At 36.7% G+C, this 17,102-nt stretch overlaps 1 protein-coding gene across 1 annotated transcript in view; it reads right to left on the bottom strand.

Moving 5' to 3' along the window:
- Nucleotides 1-17,102, bottom strand: part of DTNBP1 (dystrobrevin binding protein 1) — a 119,655-nt gene that overhangs the window by 82,741 nt on the left and 19,812 nt on the right. Inside the window, exons 4-5 of the mRNA XM_081246165.1 lie at nucleotides 15,606-15,666; nucleotides 4,510-4,642 (exon numbers count right to left, since the gene is read on the bottom strand). Coding sequence (XP_081102291.1) covers nucleotides 4,510-4,642; nucleotides 15,606-15,666 — 194 coding nt within the window. The remainder of the gene's footprint in view (nucleotides 1-4,509; nucleotides 4,643-15,605; nucleotides 15,667-17,102) is intronic.

The following is a 17,102-nucleotide window of genomic DNA, read 5'->3' as shown; positions in this document are numbered from 1 at the left end:
TCCATCCAAACCCTTCTATCAAAGACAATGGATTTATAAATTTGCAAAGGCCAAAGAGACTCCCAGTAGAACGTCAGCCTCCTGTGGGCAGCTGCCCGGTCTTGTTCACTGCTGTATCCCCAGAGCCTACAAACGGCACATGGCACTCAGCAGATGCCTAATACACCAGGCACTGTGCTGAGTGCTTTACACCAATCACCTCCTTCAACCCTCCGACTACCCTACGAGGCAAGTACTCTCACCCTCAATCCTGCGAGCGAACTAAAGCTTAGAGAAGTTATGAAACCTGCAGGGGGTCTCACAGTTAGGAAGCTGTGGAACTGAGATCCAAATCCAGATCGGAGAGCCAGTCCAACAGCCCTTATTTTCCAATTCCCAGCATACCTTTATCATTTCTTTTTTAAATGACAGGCCTTACCAGTAATTACCTATTACACAGGCTTTTGTAAGCTGGATGGATCACACCCCATTAAAAAAAACATGAGTGGATTATCTGTTCTTACTTAATTCCTGAGGGAGCATGTAATCAGGAGTCATATTTATTAAGCCACAGGACAACACAGCTAAAAGCATCATCAAAGGTTCCAATTGTTCACATCATATTAATCCCTTATTCTTTAATAAGGGCAGACCCTCTAGAGAGCAAGGCAAGACTCAAAAGAGTTAAGTAGCCTGGGAAGTGGAGGCACTGACTGGATATGGTATTAGGTTTGACAGTGAAAGGGTAGAAAGTTCAAAGAAGCTAAAAGAATCCTAACATATAGGTCAGTTACCATTTTCTTCTAAGTTATTTTTATTTTTTTATTATTGCTTGACTAAACCTTGTAATATTATATCAAGGTATTTAGGTGACAATAAGGAGTCTTTGGAAGTTACCCAAAAAATAAAGGAATCCACAGTTTATGAGCAAGCATTTTAAAACCAATGATTCGAATACCTAAGAATGATCCATAAACTCATTAAGATGAATTCGCAAAATATATTAATGATATAGATATATATTTATACAACCTACCAGATTTGGCTTCAAAATATTTTCCTGAGACAAAGGCAACAAAAGCAAAAATAAACAAATGGGCCTATATCAAATTAAAAAGCATTTGTACAGCAAAGGAAACCCTCAACAAAACGAAAAGCCAACCTCCTAAATGGGAGAAGATATTGCAATGATATATCTGATAAAGGGTTAATATCCAAAATATATAAAGACCTCACACAACTCAATATCAAAACTAAAAACAATCTGATTAAAAAATAGGCAGATGACCTGAATAAACATTTTTCTAAGGAAGCCATACAGATGGCCAACAGATACATGAAGAGATGCTCAACACTGCTAATCATCAGGAAAATGAGAATCAAAACCACAATATCACCTCACACCTGTCAGAATAGCTATTACCAAAAAGACAGTTAATGAGTGTTGGCGACGATGTGGAAAAAAGGGAGCCCTCGTGCACTGTTGATGGGAATGTAAGTTGGTGCAGCCACTATGGAAAACAGTATGGATTCCTCAAAAAATTAAAAAGAGAACTACCATATGATCCAGCAATTCTTCTCCTTGGTATTTATCTGAAGACAATGAAAACACCAGTTAGGAAAGATACATACACCCCCATGTTCACTGCAACTTTAGTAAAAATAGCCCAGATATGGAAGCAACCTAAGTGTCCATCAATTGATGAATGGAAAAAGATGATATATAGATAAACACAATGGAGTATTACTCAACCATAAAAAATAATGAAATCTTGCTATTTGCAACAACATGGATAGACCTGGGGGGTATTATGTTACGTGAAATAAGTCAGACAGAAAAATACCATATGATTTCACCTACATATGGAATCTAAAAAACAAAACGAATAAACAAAACAGAAAAAGACTCACAGATAAAGAGAACAAACTGGTGGTTGTCAGAGGGGAGGGCAGTGGGGTAGCTGGATGAAATAGGTGAAGGGGATTAAGAGGGACAGATGTCCAGTTATAAAATAAGTTAGTCATGGGGATGTAATGCACAGCAAAAGGAATAAGTCAATAATATTGTAATAAGTGTATTGTGGCAGATGGTTACTACACTTACAATGGTGATCAATTCATAATGTAAATAAATGTTGAATCACTATGCTGTACACCTGAAACTAATATTATGTGTCAACTACACTTCAATGAAAAAAAAAAGAATCAAATTATTTGGAAGTGACCGTCTAGAATAGTACTTCAGAGAATCCTTTAGCTTTAATTTGCCTTTTTTTAAATTTTTTTTATTTTTTTATTTTTTTTGCTTTATAACAAATTTAATCAGTTATACATATACATATGTTCCCATATCCCCTCCCTTTTGCGTCTCCCTCCCACCCTCCCTATCCCACCTCTCCAGGCGGTCACAAAGCACCGAGCTGATCTCCCTGTGCTATGCAGCTGCTTCCCACTAGCTATCTACCTTACGTTTGGTAGTGTATATATGTCCATGCCGCTCTTTCACTTTGTCACAGCTTACCCTTCCCCCTCCCCATATCCTCAAGTCCATTCTCTAGTAGGTCTGTGTCTTTATTCCTATCTTACCCCTATGTTCTTCATGACATTTTTTTTCTTAAATTCCATATATATGTGTCAGCATACAGTATTTGTCTTTCTCTTTCTGACTTACTTCACTCTGTATGACAGACTCTAGGTCCATCCACCTCATTACAAATAGCTCAATTTCATTTCTTTTTATGGCTGAGTAATTTGCCTTTAGTGGTCAATGTTCTCAGATTAGTAAAGAGAGAAAATTCAAGTGAGCATTTGGGAAGCCTGCCCCATTCATTTAAGAAGCCAAAATGCAGTTTCTAAAGAAGACGGTATTATGTCACTAAGTATCATTTTTTCAGGATATTAGAATCCTAATTGAGAATGAAAATACAAGTATACTCTACCTTAAGAAAAACTTATATATACTGCATGTCCTAAGCAGAATTAACTATGAAAATAATTAGAATTGTGGCAAAATGCCTTTAATCAGAAGAGTGGTATCAAACAAATAACATTTATAAACAGAATTTACTCTCAGCTGGAAAGAAAAGGGGGGATGGTATCAGAGGTGAATATCTCTGCAAAGAAATACATAACCAATGAAAAGCAAGCGACTCAGAGAGATACAGGAAGAGAAGCTAAAAAGAAAGTGGCTAAACGGAATATTCCAAATATCTTGGAGGCTTTTTCCATCAGTTAGTTATCAAAGCCTTGAGAAGAATCATTCCTATACTTGCAAGAGGGAAATAATGCAGAGGGCCTTCTTCCTAAGACCCGGAATCTCTTTTCCACACCCTGCCTTCAGAAATAACAGAACACTAAGGCCAGGGTTTCAAGAATGCAGTTCATGAGGCCTATTGACAGCTGCCACCCTAACTGCCTCATCCCTCGCTGAGTACATCATCATCGTGACTGGGATCCTGGATTCACACTTTATTAACTGTGTGACCCTGAGCAAGTCACAACCTCACCAAGGCTAACTTTCCTTAGCTGTAAAGTGGGATAATAAAAGCTACTTCTGCAGGGATCTTGTGAGGATTGAAAATGTTTGTAAAGCACCTAACAATCTCTGACATATAGTGGGTGCTATAAACATTAGCTATTGTTATCAGCAATAGCATTCCAAATACCATTCGTATCTATTTTATTCACACACACACATTTTATGATTTGCTAATTACTTGTTTTGTAAATCAGCTTTGTTTTGCTTTTAAAGAGGCAGTACTGAAAAACAGAAGAGATGGTGGGGTATCCTTACCTCCTTACCTATTAAGACTGGGTCAGGTTATCAGCTCAAGAAATTCAACTCCTATGTAGATAACCCCTACCTCTTACTTCACTAAGATCTTAAGCTTGGTTAGAAAATAATAAGCCACAATATTATCCTAAGATGTGGCAACTGTCAAGCATAAAAGTTAATTTTCTGAAATATAAACTCAAGAAATAAATATCAGCATAATTCATCCCAATGAAAACAACAAAAAAATATAAACTTCCACAAGGTATAAATTTAGCCAAACAGGTACCCTAATTTAATGAGGGTTTGATCTCTCATCAGTTTAAAGAGGAAAAAAAAGCATATTTCAAGACATGAAGCTCTGAGCAGACCTAATTTTAAAAGCAACAACTTCCAGAGTATATCCTTCAGTCATAACAAAGCCACCCTAATCCTTTTTATTTCCTACATTTACACTTTTAAACAGAGACCTAAAGTCACAAAGACCACCCTGAGTCGCTTTAAAGAATCAACAAAATTATGTTTTCTGAGCAGAAATGAGGCAGAAAAAGTTAGTGGTATATTTTAGAAATCACTTCTACACTTTAAATCATCGTTTTCTGTCAAATCATCAGTTAATCAGAATATGAAATTAATTAGAACTATTTCCCCCCACATCCTGTTAAGCAATAATTTAATGTAGTCTTGGAAAGCTTTGGAATTACACCAAATTATTTTCATTCCTAGAAGTAATGTCCAGAGGCAAACATGGAACTCACTCAGACTTGCCGTCAGGGATTCTAAATCTGCCTTCAGGCCTGGAAGCTGCCGAAGCTGCTGCTGTAGCTCTATCAGGCTCGCCTGCTTCTTCTCCCAGTGCGCGGAGAGCACCACCACCTCGCTGTCAACCAGCTGCAACACGGAAGAGGCGGGGTAAAGTCAAACCAGACTGCAGGCAGAGAGATTACAGCCAGCATGATGAGAGTCAGCCCACGTTACCTTCAAAAACCCTCCTACTGAGTACAGACAACAGGATACTCTAAAGAGACTGGAGCTGTTTTCTTTCTAAGAACCACCTTAACATCAAGTGCAGAAAACCTCAAATTACAGCTTTTATCAGTGCATCTTAACCCAGGAAAGAGAAAGGTCAGCAGTGACCTTAGAAGTCACTTCTAACTATACCTTATTTTTAAGTAAACCATGTATTTGAAAATTCAAATCTAGAAAAAATAAAACAAAAAACAACAACCAAAAAGAAAACAAACAAAAACAAACCCAAAACATAATGAATGGGTAATTATTTGTTTTACAAAAGGAATTCTTTTAAAAGAAAAGTTCCCTAATGCATTTAGAATATATTATGATTCAATTTCCATTTAAACAGGAACACTCACTGCATAAAGTAAGATAAATGGTACTTGTATACGCCGGAATTACTGAGGCAATTGATCAATTCCAGAAAAAGGAGAAAAGGATTTATACTAACAAAGAAGACATTTGGAGGTGAAAGGTTCCCAACAGCAGGGTGGTGAGAGGCCAGACTAGCCTAAAATAATTCTAACTTGTTTTCCTGAAGACTCTAAAGACAATGACAGCAGTTTCTCCCAGTCAATTTTGTTTTGGTTTTAACATGGTGAGAGAGGAAAGGACCTAGAATAAGACTTAGAAGGAGCATGGAGAGGTTATCTTTTGAAAACATCACCAATAATAAGAACTGTGAAAGATACCCATATTTTGTACAATAAAGACTTCAAAATTCATTATATAACAGAAGAAAGTGTATTTGAATTTTATATGTAAAATCAGAGTTCATAGTTAACTTATATTAAAAAAGGGACCATTTACGCATCCCAAGATTAAGATTCTTTAAGAGTTGAAACATGAATACAACTGATTTTTACTGAATCTCACTAAAGAAAGAACTTTTAGAGGTATAAAAAATATCAAAATAAGATACAAAATTATTTGCATGTGGCGCTAGATCATTTTAGCTTCCACATTTTAGTATCCTAGGAATTCACAACATTGAAATAAAAAAATTAAGCTACAATAAAGAGGTTAGAAAGCTGCCCTGTTTCCTCACATTATCCCCCACTTCGCGCACACCTCCCCATTGTTAGTCAGCCCACATTAGAGGGGTAACCACGTCATCTCACATACAAGCCTCAGCTGAGCTGGGGAGGTGACACCAAGCGCTACTCCAAGTGCATGTCTCATTAATTCTGTATACTTAAAAATGTCCGTGCCAACCGGTTTTGTAAAGATCCTGAAGAGGAGTTTAAAAGATACTAAGCATTGCTAACAGACACAGCTGTGACGCAACAGTAAGGAAACTGGGCTTGAAACGAGGATCCGTGCCCATAGGGTTCATCTGTAATATCCAACAAGTTTCTACTGACTGCCCACTCTTTGCCCGGCACTGTTTCAGGCACTGGAGATACCATGGTGAACAAAACAGAAAAAAAGATCCCTGCACTCTTGGTGCTTTAGTCTGGTGTAGGTCTCACAAATTTTCTTAACTGCAGTTTTTAAATTCTAAAAAAGAAAAAATAATTCCTGTATCCCAGGGCTAAACTGATGATAAGAAAGATATTTTTCCTGGTACATGGCATATCTTTTAAAAAGTTTGTTAAATCTTAATTACTCTGGTTAATTATGTTAAAAATTTGAAAAATCTAGAATAAACAATTTTTAGATATGAACCATTTCTTACTGAAAAGTAAAGTGAAACATACTTAAGTATTAAAACTTAAGTATAGTTCATCTTCCACAAAATTGAAAATTATATTCTGTATATAGAATATAAGAAGCGTGCACAGAAAGAATATATCAGAATACATTAAAATACTATTTTAATTTAAAAGAATGGGATGTTGAACGGATTCTCAGAAATCATTATCAAGTATAATATAATAATACTAAAACATTTCGAGCATTTCTATGTGCCAGGCCCTGTGCTAAGCAATTTACATATATTATCTCATTTAACTACACAGCAACCTTGTAAACAGAGCAATAGTACTACTTCCATTTTACAGAAGAAGAAACCAAGGCACAATGAAGCTGAGTCACTTTCCCAAGGGCCACAGAAGACCTAGATTCAATCCCAGGGAATTTGACACTTAAGCCCATGCCCTTAATTGATATTCTAGGGATTGTGTATAAGGGGACATAAAAGGAAGAAGTGAAAAGTTAGCAGAAGAAAAGGTTCTGAAAAACTGTACTTCAACTTTACTTAATAAGAAATGAGCTATCTCCAGAAGGCCAATTTTTCTCCTCCAAGTAAACAATTCTGAATAAATCCAGATTTAACACCAGGAAATCAAGTTTAAGTAGCCAGACAAACCCATAGCTTGGGTTTGTTGCCCAAATTACAAGTCATTCCAAAATTCCTTCTGGTGGACACTGAAGTTAGGAGAACAAAGAAAAAGCAGGGATACAAGTAAATGGGTAACATTAGGACCTTACTTTGTATAAAACAGTTCTGTGTTTTGGGGTACGTTATTTCATGCGATTTTCAAACAACTTCGGTAAGCAGTGTAAGTGGTGTTATACCATTTTATATGTGAGGAAACTAAAAATAGAGAGACTCCGTTTATCTGCTCAAGGTCAAAATGTATTACTGCAGAAAGTAGGCATTCCCACACCCAGTTCAGTTCACTTCCCACCACAGGCAGAAGAGATCCAACCTGGAACACAAAGTGAAGCATGCCTAATTTAAGCAGCTTATGCACCAAATTGTTAAAACATGAATCTTAAGAGTTCAATTTGAGGGCTTCCTTGGTGGCGCAGTGGTTGAGAGTCTGCCTGCCGATGCAGGGGTTGCGGGTTTGTGCCCCGGTCCAGGAAGATCCCACATGCCGTGGAGCGGCTGGGCCCGTGAGCCATGGCCACTGAGCCTGCACGTCTGGAGCCTGTGCTCCGCAACGGGAGAGGCCACAACAGTGAGAGGCCCGCGTACCGCAAAAAAAAAAAAAAAAAAAAAAAAGAGTTCAATTTGAAGGCAAGCAAATATTTCACAGTAATAAAAAGTATAAGCAAATACTGGAAGTCTAACTTAAAAAGGTACCCTCAGAATCTAACCCCTAAGTCACTATCAATTATGTACTCATTTATATATTGCTAAGGGAGGAAAAAAAATTTAAAAACTTGTTAAAAAAGAAAAGAAAAAAAAAACTTGTGGAAAAAGTCTAGACAACAAAGTTACCATCGACCAAATGTTTTCTAAGATATTGCTTTGAATTTTAAGACTATATAGTAAGAATTAGCTTTAAAGTAATTGAGTATAAAATAATTTGTCAAAGAAGACTGAATTGTCCTTAGGTATATTTGCCCTGGCAGGTTGATATTCTTTGGTTAAAGGCCACTAAAGACACATGAGCATGGCCTGACAAAACAAACACATGATAAAACACTTTGCATGTTAAAGATATACATTTTAAATATTTACATATGTCTCAACAATACGTCAGAGAGCTTTAAAATAAATTTCCATCTTTAAAGCTGAGAACTGTATTTCTGGAAATCAACAGAGGCACTTTTGATCAGATATGGGTCTTAAAATAACCAAATACTCGACTATGAAAAAAATGTAGCATTCAGCGACAGATCTTACAGGAAATTCCTTCTCCTATATATTTTATTATGAAACACTTCTTAAAATTAAAAGGATAATAATTTTTGTTAAAGCTCCTCTGCAGGACTTCCCTGTGGAGCAGCAGTTAAGAATCCTCGTGTCAATACAGGGGACACGGGTTTGAGCCCTGTTCCGGGAAGATCCCATATGCCATGGAGCAAGCCACAACTACTGAGCCCACGAGCCACAACTATTGAAGTCCGCACGCCTAGAGCCTGTGCTCCGCAACAAGAGAAGCCACCGCAATGAGAAGCCCGAGCACCGCAAAGAAGAGTAGCCCCTGCTCGCTGCAACTAGAGAAAGCCCACGCGCAGCAATGAAGACCCAACGGCAGCTAAAAATTAAAAAACAAAAACAAAAACAAAAAACTCCTCTACGGGATATAGTCTTCACTGAATATTGTGGGATTCATCCATGCTGATACATATAGGTATAGTAGTTCACTAATTTTTCACTGCTGTATGGTATTTGATTTTATGAATACTAATAATTTACCCTATAGGTGGACTCTGGGACCGTCTAAAGACGCAACAAAACCTGCTATAAACATTCTAGTACAAATCGCCTGTTGCACACGCGCAATTTTCACTAATTAGTTACCGATGTATATAAAGTATTGAGCTCCTCACCCCCTGGGGAGGCTCAACAGGGCTGGAGTAAGTAGACCTCCCCCAGCCTAGCCTCCTCTGACTTCAAGTACTCTCATCTATTTGTTACATAATGAATAGATAATACCATGCCAATGTAATCTGCTGAAATGTGAGCCATACCAGCAGCCCCAGGGGAAAGCTTGGGATGCAATGCTACAAAATATCCCTAGGGGCCAAACTGTTGTTTGAAAGGTATGTGGAATTCCAATGTCCACTTCATGGAAGCTCATTTTTCTAATGTGACTGAGCCGATGCATTTACACTCGCTAGTTCTCATCATGTTTCTTCTAAGGGACAGCTGTCATCAGTGAATAATGACTGACTGCAGAGAAAATTCACGGCTTCTTAAATGTTTGATAATCTAACGAGTGTGAATTTGAGGTTTTCATTTGTATTTCCTTGACTACTAATCAATTTTGAACATTTTCACATTTACTGGTCACTCATGTTTTTTCTTCGGTGTAATACCTGGTCATATCTTTTGCTCACTTTTTAATGGGTTACTGTTCTCTTTTTATTGGTTTGTAGAGGTTTTTCATATGTTTTGAACACTAGTCCTCTGTTTTGTGAACTGCTTAACTTTTTCATGGTGTTGTTTGATGAACAGAAGATTAGATAAAAATTATCAACATTTTCATTTATGGTTGGTGCTTATTATACCTTGTTGAAGAACCCTTTCTCTACCCTGAGGTCTTAGCTTTTCTAATATTTTCTAAAAGATGTATAATTTTTCCTTTCACATTTAAGTCTGATGGAGCCAAAATCTGAACCACGATCTTCGACTACTTTTATTCAACATTACATTGGAGGTTCTACCCACTGTAAAAAGACCTGAAGAAAGACTGGTAGGTTTTTCTTCTTCCCTTCCATCCACACAAAACAACTCCCACCCCTGAACGCAAATTATTAGAATAAGAGGATTTAGCAAGATGATTGACCATGGGATCAAAATACTACAAGTCAAATACTGCAGGTTTTGGTAGATATTAGGACAAAAGTTAACTTCTATTAGAAACTTGCTAAAACGTTTTACTCTGAATAATTTTACTGAATGTATTTTCTGTATCTGATGATTATATATTTTTCTCTTTTAATTTGTTAACGTGGTCAATGGCATACAAAAGATTTTCTAATGTCAAACCAACTTTATAATCCTGGAATAAATCTGGGGTGTTTAATGCATGGTTGGATTTGGTCTGCCATCACAGCCATATATACAGCAGGATGTCTCCCAGGTAGAATGCCTCTTGCTTATCATCCAACATTCACAGAACAAGCACATATACAAACACATACACAAACTTTTGGCTAACAGTTATATAGGAAAACTTTACATTTAAGCTTGATACACATTTTAAAACAATGTCTGAGAATATTCTCAAGTGAAATTTCAAATAACATTGGTAGAATATGAGAATCACAAGACGGTACAAGGAGCCCATCTATAAAGGAGAGGCAAGCCCTGCATACTGAGTGTTGAGAGGTCACGTTACTGCACACGAGGCAGCTGTTTGTCAACGAGTGTATCACAGGTTTGGTAAGCAGAAAGCTATGTTTGAAGCGCTTTACTACCTAACAAACTGCTATCATCTATAGACGTTTTGCTGGTTGTATATATATATTATAATATATTCTTAAATATATTTAAGAAAGTTGGCAGAGGGCTTTGGGTGGACATGTAACACATTATGACTTTTCCAATTTAGAATGTGACAAATAGGTTCCTGGATAGAGTGTTTGCACAGAACATCTGATTTCCAGAAATAGGTTACTAAAGTTAAGTGAGAGATAATGCCTCCATTTTGCTTATAATTTTTGTAACTGTATTCATGAATGGGACTGGACTCCAATTTCACCTTCTCATACTTCCCTTGTTGGGGTTCAGTATCAGTTATTCTAGCCTCATGAAATGAGCTGGGCAGTTTCCTCTTTTTTCACTTGCTGCAGGAGTTTGTCTAACATTGAAATGGTAGTCTCTCTGAAAGTTTGATAGAACTCTCCTATGAAACTTTGTGGACCTGGTGCTTTCTTAGGGAAAAGATTAATCACTAATACTGTTTCTTTAGTGGCTATAGGACTATTCAGGATTTGTACTACTTTTAAAATTGGTTTTAGTAAAAATTTCCAGGGTTTTTCCATTTTGTCTAAGTTTTCAAATTTGTCATAGAGTTGTTCACAAGCTCTTATCTTTTCACTCTGCTGTAGCTGTAGTTATATTCTTTAATTCTTAAAATTATTTATCCTTCTTTTCTTGAGCCATATCACTAGACATCTATTTACCAAATTTTATTAGTCTTTTCTAAGAACCTGTGGCTTTGTCTGGCTTCTATTGTACTCTTTATATTCTATTTCATTTACTTTTTTCATCTTTATTATCTCTTTCATTCTTCTTTCATGATTTATTCTATTCTCTAATTCTTAGCTTAGATTAGCTCACTGACTTTCAGTCTAATTTTTCCCCTATAAAATTTCCCTCTAAGTAGTCTTTGGCAAATTATACAATTTATGTGTAGTAATTATTATAATTCAGTTCTATTTAAAATTTTTCAGTATTATTTCATTTGAACCATAAATTATGCATTATATATTTTTAATAGTTTTTAAAAAAATAAATTTATTTATTTTTGGCTGTATTGTCTTCGTTGCTGCACGTGGGCTTTCTCTAGTTGTGGGAAGAGGAGGCTACTCTTTGTTGTGGTGCACGGGCTTCTCATTGCGGTGGCTTCTCTTGTGGCAGAGCACAGGCTCTCAGCACATGGGCTTCAGTAGTTGTGACACACAGGCTCAGAGTTGTGGCTCGTGGGCTCTAGGGCGCAGGCTCAGTAGTCATGGTGCACAGGCTTAGCTGCTCTGTGGCAAGTGGGATCTTCCCAGACCAGGGCTCGAACCTATGTCGCCTGCATTGGCAGGCTGATTCCCAACCACTACACCACCAGGGAAGTCCCAATGCATAATATATATTTTTAATTTGCAAACGTATGGAATTTTCAAAATTGTTTTCCTATACTGACTTCCAGCTTCATTTGCACCAGGATCAGAGAATATTCTGTATGACTTGATTTACCTGAAACTTGTTGAGAACTGCTTTGCAGCCCAGTACATGGTCATTTTTTATGTGTTCCAGGTGTGCTTTAAAGAATCTGTATTCTGTATTTGTTGGGGCAGATTCTGTATTCGCCTATCTGGTCAAGTTTGTAAATCACATTAGTCGCATGTCCTATATCCATACTTATTTTATTTGGGTTTTTTCCCTATCAATTAAGAGGAATGTATTAACATCCCCCCATTTTGATGATAGATTTACCCATTTTTCCTTATAACTTGTCTTTTATATACTGAGACTTACTAGACACACAGGTTTAGACTTTTCCCCCTTAGGGATCTTATAGCTTGATCCTTTGTTTCCTATTTAATTCATTCTCATTATTCTAGTTTCCTTCTACGGGTTTGGAAGATAAACACTATTTCTGTTCTTTAGTGGTTACCCTTGAAATTCTGCCCTCCATATTTAACTTTACATCTAAGGTTAATCAATATCTATACCCTCCCCATTAATAATGCAAGGGCTTTTAAAATACTTGAACTCTGATAATCTGCCTTCCAGATTGCATGCTATTCTTTTTTTTTTTTTTTAAATACTCCTCTCTTTTCTTTCTTTTTTTTTTCTTTTCGATGTTGGGGGTAGGAATTTATTTATTTATTTATTTATTTATGCTGTGTTGGGTCTTCGTTTCTGTGCGAGGGCTTTCTCTAGTTGTGGCAAGCGGGGGCCACTCTTCATCGCGGTGCGCGGGCCTCTCACTGTCGCAGCCTCTCTTGTTGCGGACCACAGGCTCCAGACGCGCAGGCTCAGTAGTTGTGGCTCACGGGCCCAGCTACTCTGTGGCATGTGGGATCCTCCCAGACCAGGGCTCGAACCCGCATCCCCTGCATTAGCAGGCAGATTCTCAACCACTGCGCCACCAGGGAAGCCCTGCATGCTATTCTTATCTAGCATTTTTTTTTTTTTTTTTGGCAGTACGTGGGCCTCTCACTGTTGTGGCCTCTCCCATTGCGGAGCACAGGCTCCGGACGCGCAGGCTCAGCACCCACAGCTCACAGGCCCAGCCGCTCCGTGGCATGTGGGATCTTCCCGGACCGGGGCACAAACCCGTGTCCCCTGCATCGGCAGGCGGACTCTCAACCACTGCGCCACCAGGGAAGCCCTTATCTAGCATTTTTGTTCTATCATTTTTAATTCCACAAACTAGATAACTGATAGAAATACAGAGTCACTGTTTATATTTACCTATGGTTTACCATTTTCTTTGCTCACTATTCCTTCCTATACCTGAGACCTACCTCCCAAAATCATTTCTTTTATCCAGAAATACATTTTTTAGAAGTTCCTTTATTGGACAACTGTTGATAGAAAACTATTTTTATCTGAAAATGTCTCACTTTGCCCTCATTCTTGACAACAGTTTGAGAAGTCTACTGGAAACTCATTCATTTGTAAGTGATCTATCTTTTCTCTTTAGTTACTTTGAGATCTTCTCTTTGCCTTTGGTGTTCTGTAGTTTCAACATGATGTCTAGGTGTGGATAATTACTTACCTTGCTTGCTTGTAATACTTTTTGGATCTAAGGATTTACACATCTCATTTCTGGAAAATTCTCAGCCATTTACATTCTCCTACATTGTCTTTCCCTCATTCTCTTTCTAGATTATTAGATATATTAAGCTGAGCTATATGAAACTGTAATTTTACAGACCAAAAAGGTCTCATATTGGTAATCTTAGTTGGTTCAACCTATAGAACTTTTATAACCATTTTCTATTAACTCCTCTTTCATAGTTTCCATGTTCATATCTCAGAAATCCTTTCTGGGTAATGTCTGACTTTATCTCCTACTTCAATGTACTCTTTCTTCACTATAGATACCTGCTGTTAAGCACATCCTTTGGGATTTTAATCTCAATGACTTTTAAAAGTCATGTTTTAAAGTCATGTTTCATACTCTCTTATTCCTTACTCATTTTTCATCCATCTTTCACCTCTCTAAAAAGACTTTGTATGTTCCTATTTAATTGTCTGTATACAAGAGTGCAATATCTGAAGTGCCTTACAGGTCTAAATCTTACTCTTTGGTTCTAGTGACTCAAACTTTTGGTAATGTATTTCTTTGTGTGTTTGCTAATCTTTGGCAGGGGGGAGGTGGGTGGTTAGGGGATGAATCTGTGGGAATCTTGAAGGGCCTGGGTTTACAAGTTCCGTCCATGAAGAACTGGTGTTTGTTTCTGTTGAGTGTCAAAGACACAGTCACCTGTAGCCCTTTCATTTCTTAAGTTAGTGGTTCCTTGATCACGCAGTAAGTATAAACTAGAGCCCAACACTCATGTGAGGCCAAGACCATATAAACAAATCCAAAATGGAGACTATATTTATTCCAAGTTGTTATGAAGACAAGTTTTCTTGTTGTCTCCTTTTGCCAACAAGTAGCTTTTCTTTCTTTTTTTAAATGTCCTAGATTACCCTTTCACCAAGAGATGTAGTCACTTCAAATATCCAAGAGCTTTATGCAGGAGTCTCAGACTCAGTTCCCCATAGATGAAAATCTCCTATCACCCAAATCTCTGAAGCTTTTGTTTTACTATTTGACCCCAGCTTCCTTGTTATTTTTTTAACCACTCTCATTTCAGTTCCCTGGTGTTTTTGTTTGTTTTCTGCCTTTAGGATTTCCTTTAATTTTTGTACATTTACTGCATTTAAAAATTAAAAATCTATCCAGCATTTAGGTGTTTTACACCTAAAGGGCTTTTCAAAGTACTAGTCTGCCTTACTAACAGAAACCTATAACCTTCCTTTTCAGTAATTTCTAAGAGAAACATTAAAGTCTAAATTTTATCATATGTATTACCATGTTCTGTACACATAACTATTACAGTTTCATTAATTAGGTAAATGGTAAAGTCAGTCAGTCTAAATTAATTAAAAGTCAGAATCACAGAAGTGTTTTTAGAAAGAAATAACGTTTGATTGACATCAATAACACAGACTATATTTCATCTTGGCTAAAAAAGCTTTAAGTACATATACCAAATATTTTAATTACTAGTCTCTTTTATTCATTACACACTCTATAGAGCTAGAAAATAGGTTGTTCTTCTAAGTAATTGAGGTTGACTCCTGAGATCTTTATATTTATTTGCTAATAAGCAAATTAATGATTTTAAGTAGACTGAGCAAAGTTAAACTTTTGCCCCCCAAAAAAGGAATTCTTAAATAGTGAGTAGAAAGAAATGACATAATTTACATAAACTGCAAAGGTTTCAGACTCAAATTCAAAGCATTATACCTGGATGAACCAAATATTTACTTGCAACTCTAGAATAAAAGTTACAAACTCCCTAAGCTAACTAAATTACTTGACTGAGAAATTATGAAAAAGTGCTTTATTTAGGGAGTTTCATAATCAACTACCAAATTAAATTTCAAATATCCTGCAAAACTTTTTAACACAACTACAAATTTAATTTATTAAAAACTAGCATTTAAGACTGCAAAAGGATATTTTCCCTGTGAGTATAAGATTAGCCGATTCTTTACCTCGCCAGCACTTGCGCATTCCTGGGCTCTTCTGTGGAGTGCAGCCCACGTATCTTCATACCTAAGAAAAGCAAAAAATAATTCAAAATACAAACCACACATTAAAAAAATCCTACCTATGTATATGTATGGCTGATTCATTTTGCTGTGCAGTAGAAGCTAACACAACATTGTAAAGCAACTGCACTCCAATAAAAATTAATTAATAAAAAAAATTCTACCTAAAAATGAACCTGTTACACCCTGTGGTGTCAGAAAGGAAAGCTCAAAAAATAATGGAGACACATTGTAAACACACAGAAGTCAACTTCAAGGGGCTTCCAATTGCCAAATCTGGGACAACCTGAGCAACGAAACAAATAATGGTAGAAATGGGTTATAACTCATGGACTAAAACCAACACCCATGAGTTCATAGTGATTTAAATAAACAGTTGAATGGGGCAGTAGGGAAAAATTCTTCCTTACAGTAGAATTCCAATTAATAATGATAGAAAAAATGAGAAAAATATAAAATCACCATTTGGTAAACACAATACTAATTATTTCAGGCAAGAATTCTAATAGATGCTAAAATTAGTGGGTGACAGTATAAAGAGAAATAGGATATTTTCATAGTCTCTAAGTATCTTCCCACAGGATACTTATTAATTTAAAAGGGGGAAACAGTATTAAAGTGGAGAAACCTGGCAGACACTTCCTTAACCAAGTGGTCAATATTAACATCTGCAGTAAGGAGACATATCAACATCATGTGCCTACTGACACAATGCACTGGAGGACACAACATTATTCTTCTGTTATTCTCGCCATAAAAGCACTAACTTGAATTTAATCATGAGAAAACAGCAGATAAACCCAAAATGAGGGATATTTTGCAAAATAACTAGCCAGAAATAAACCCATGCATATATGGCTCAATTACTTCACAACAAAGGGGTCAAGAATATACAATAGGGAAAGGAGAGTCTCTTCAATAAATGGTGTAGGAAAAACTGGACAGCCACATGCAAAAGAATGAAACTGGACAATTATCTTATACCACACCCCAAAATTAACTCAAAATGGATTAAAGACCTGAATGTAGGACCTGAAACCATAAAACTCCTACGAAAAAACATAGGCAGTAAGCTCCTTGACATCGGTCTTGTGATGATTTTTTGGATCTGATACCAAAAGCAAAGGCAAAAAGAGCAAAAACAAACAAGTAGGACGACATCAATTGAAAAAGCTTCTGCACAGCAAAGGAAACCATCAACAAAATGAAATGGCAACCTACTGAATGCGAGAAAATACTTGCAAATCATACATGTAATAAAGAGTATACCCAAAATACATAAAGAAATCATACAACTCAATAGCAAAAAACAATCTGATTAAACAACAGGTAGAGGCTCTGAACAGATATTTTTCCAAAGACATACAAATAACCAACAGGTACATGAAAAGTTGCTCACTTCACTAAACATCAAAAAGTGCAAATCAAAACCACAATGAG

This window comes from Mesoplodon bidens, assembly GCF_964165515.1.
Source record: "Mesoplodon bidens genome assembly, chromosome: 10".
Lineage (NCBI taxonomy): Eukaryota > Metazoa > Chordata > Mammalia > Artiodactyla > Ziphiidae > Mesoplodon > Mesoplodon bidens.
This window is presented reverse-complemented; position numbering and strand designations above follow the sequence as displayed.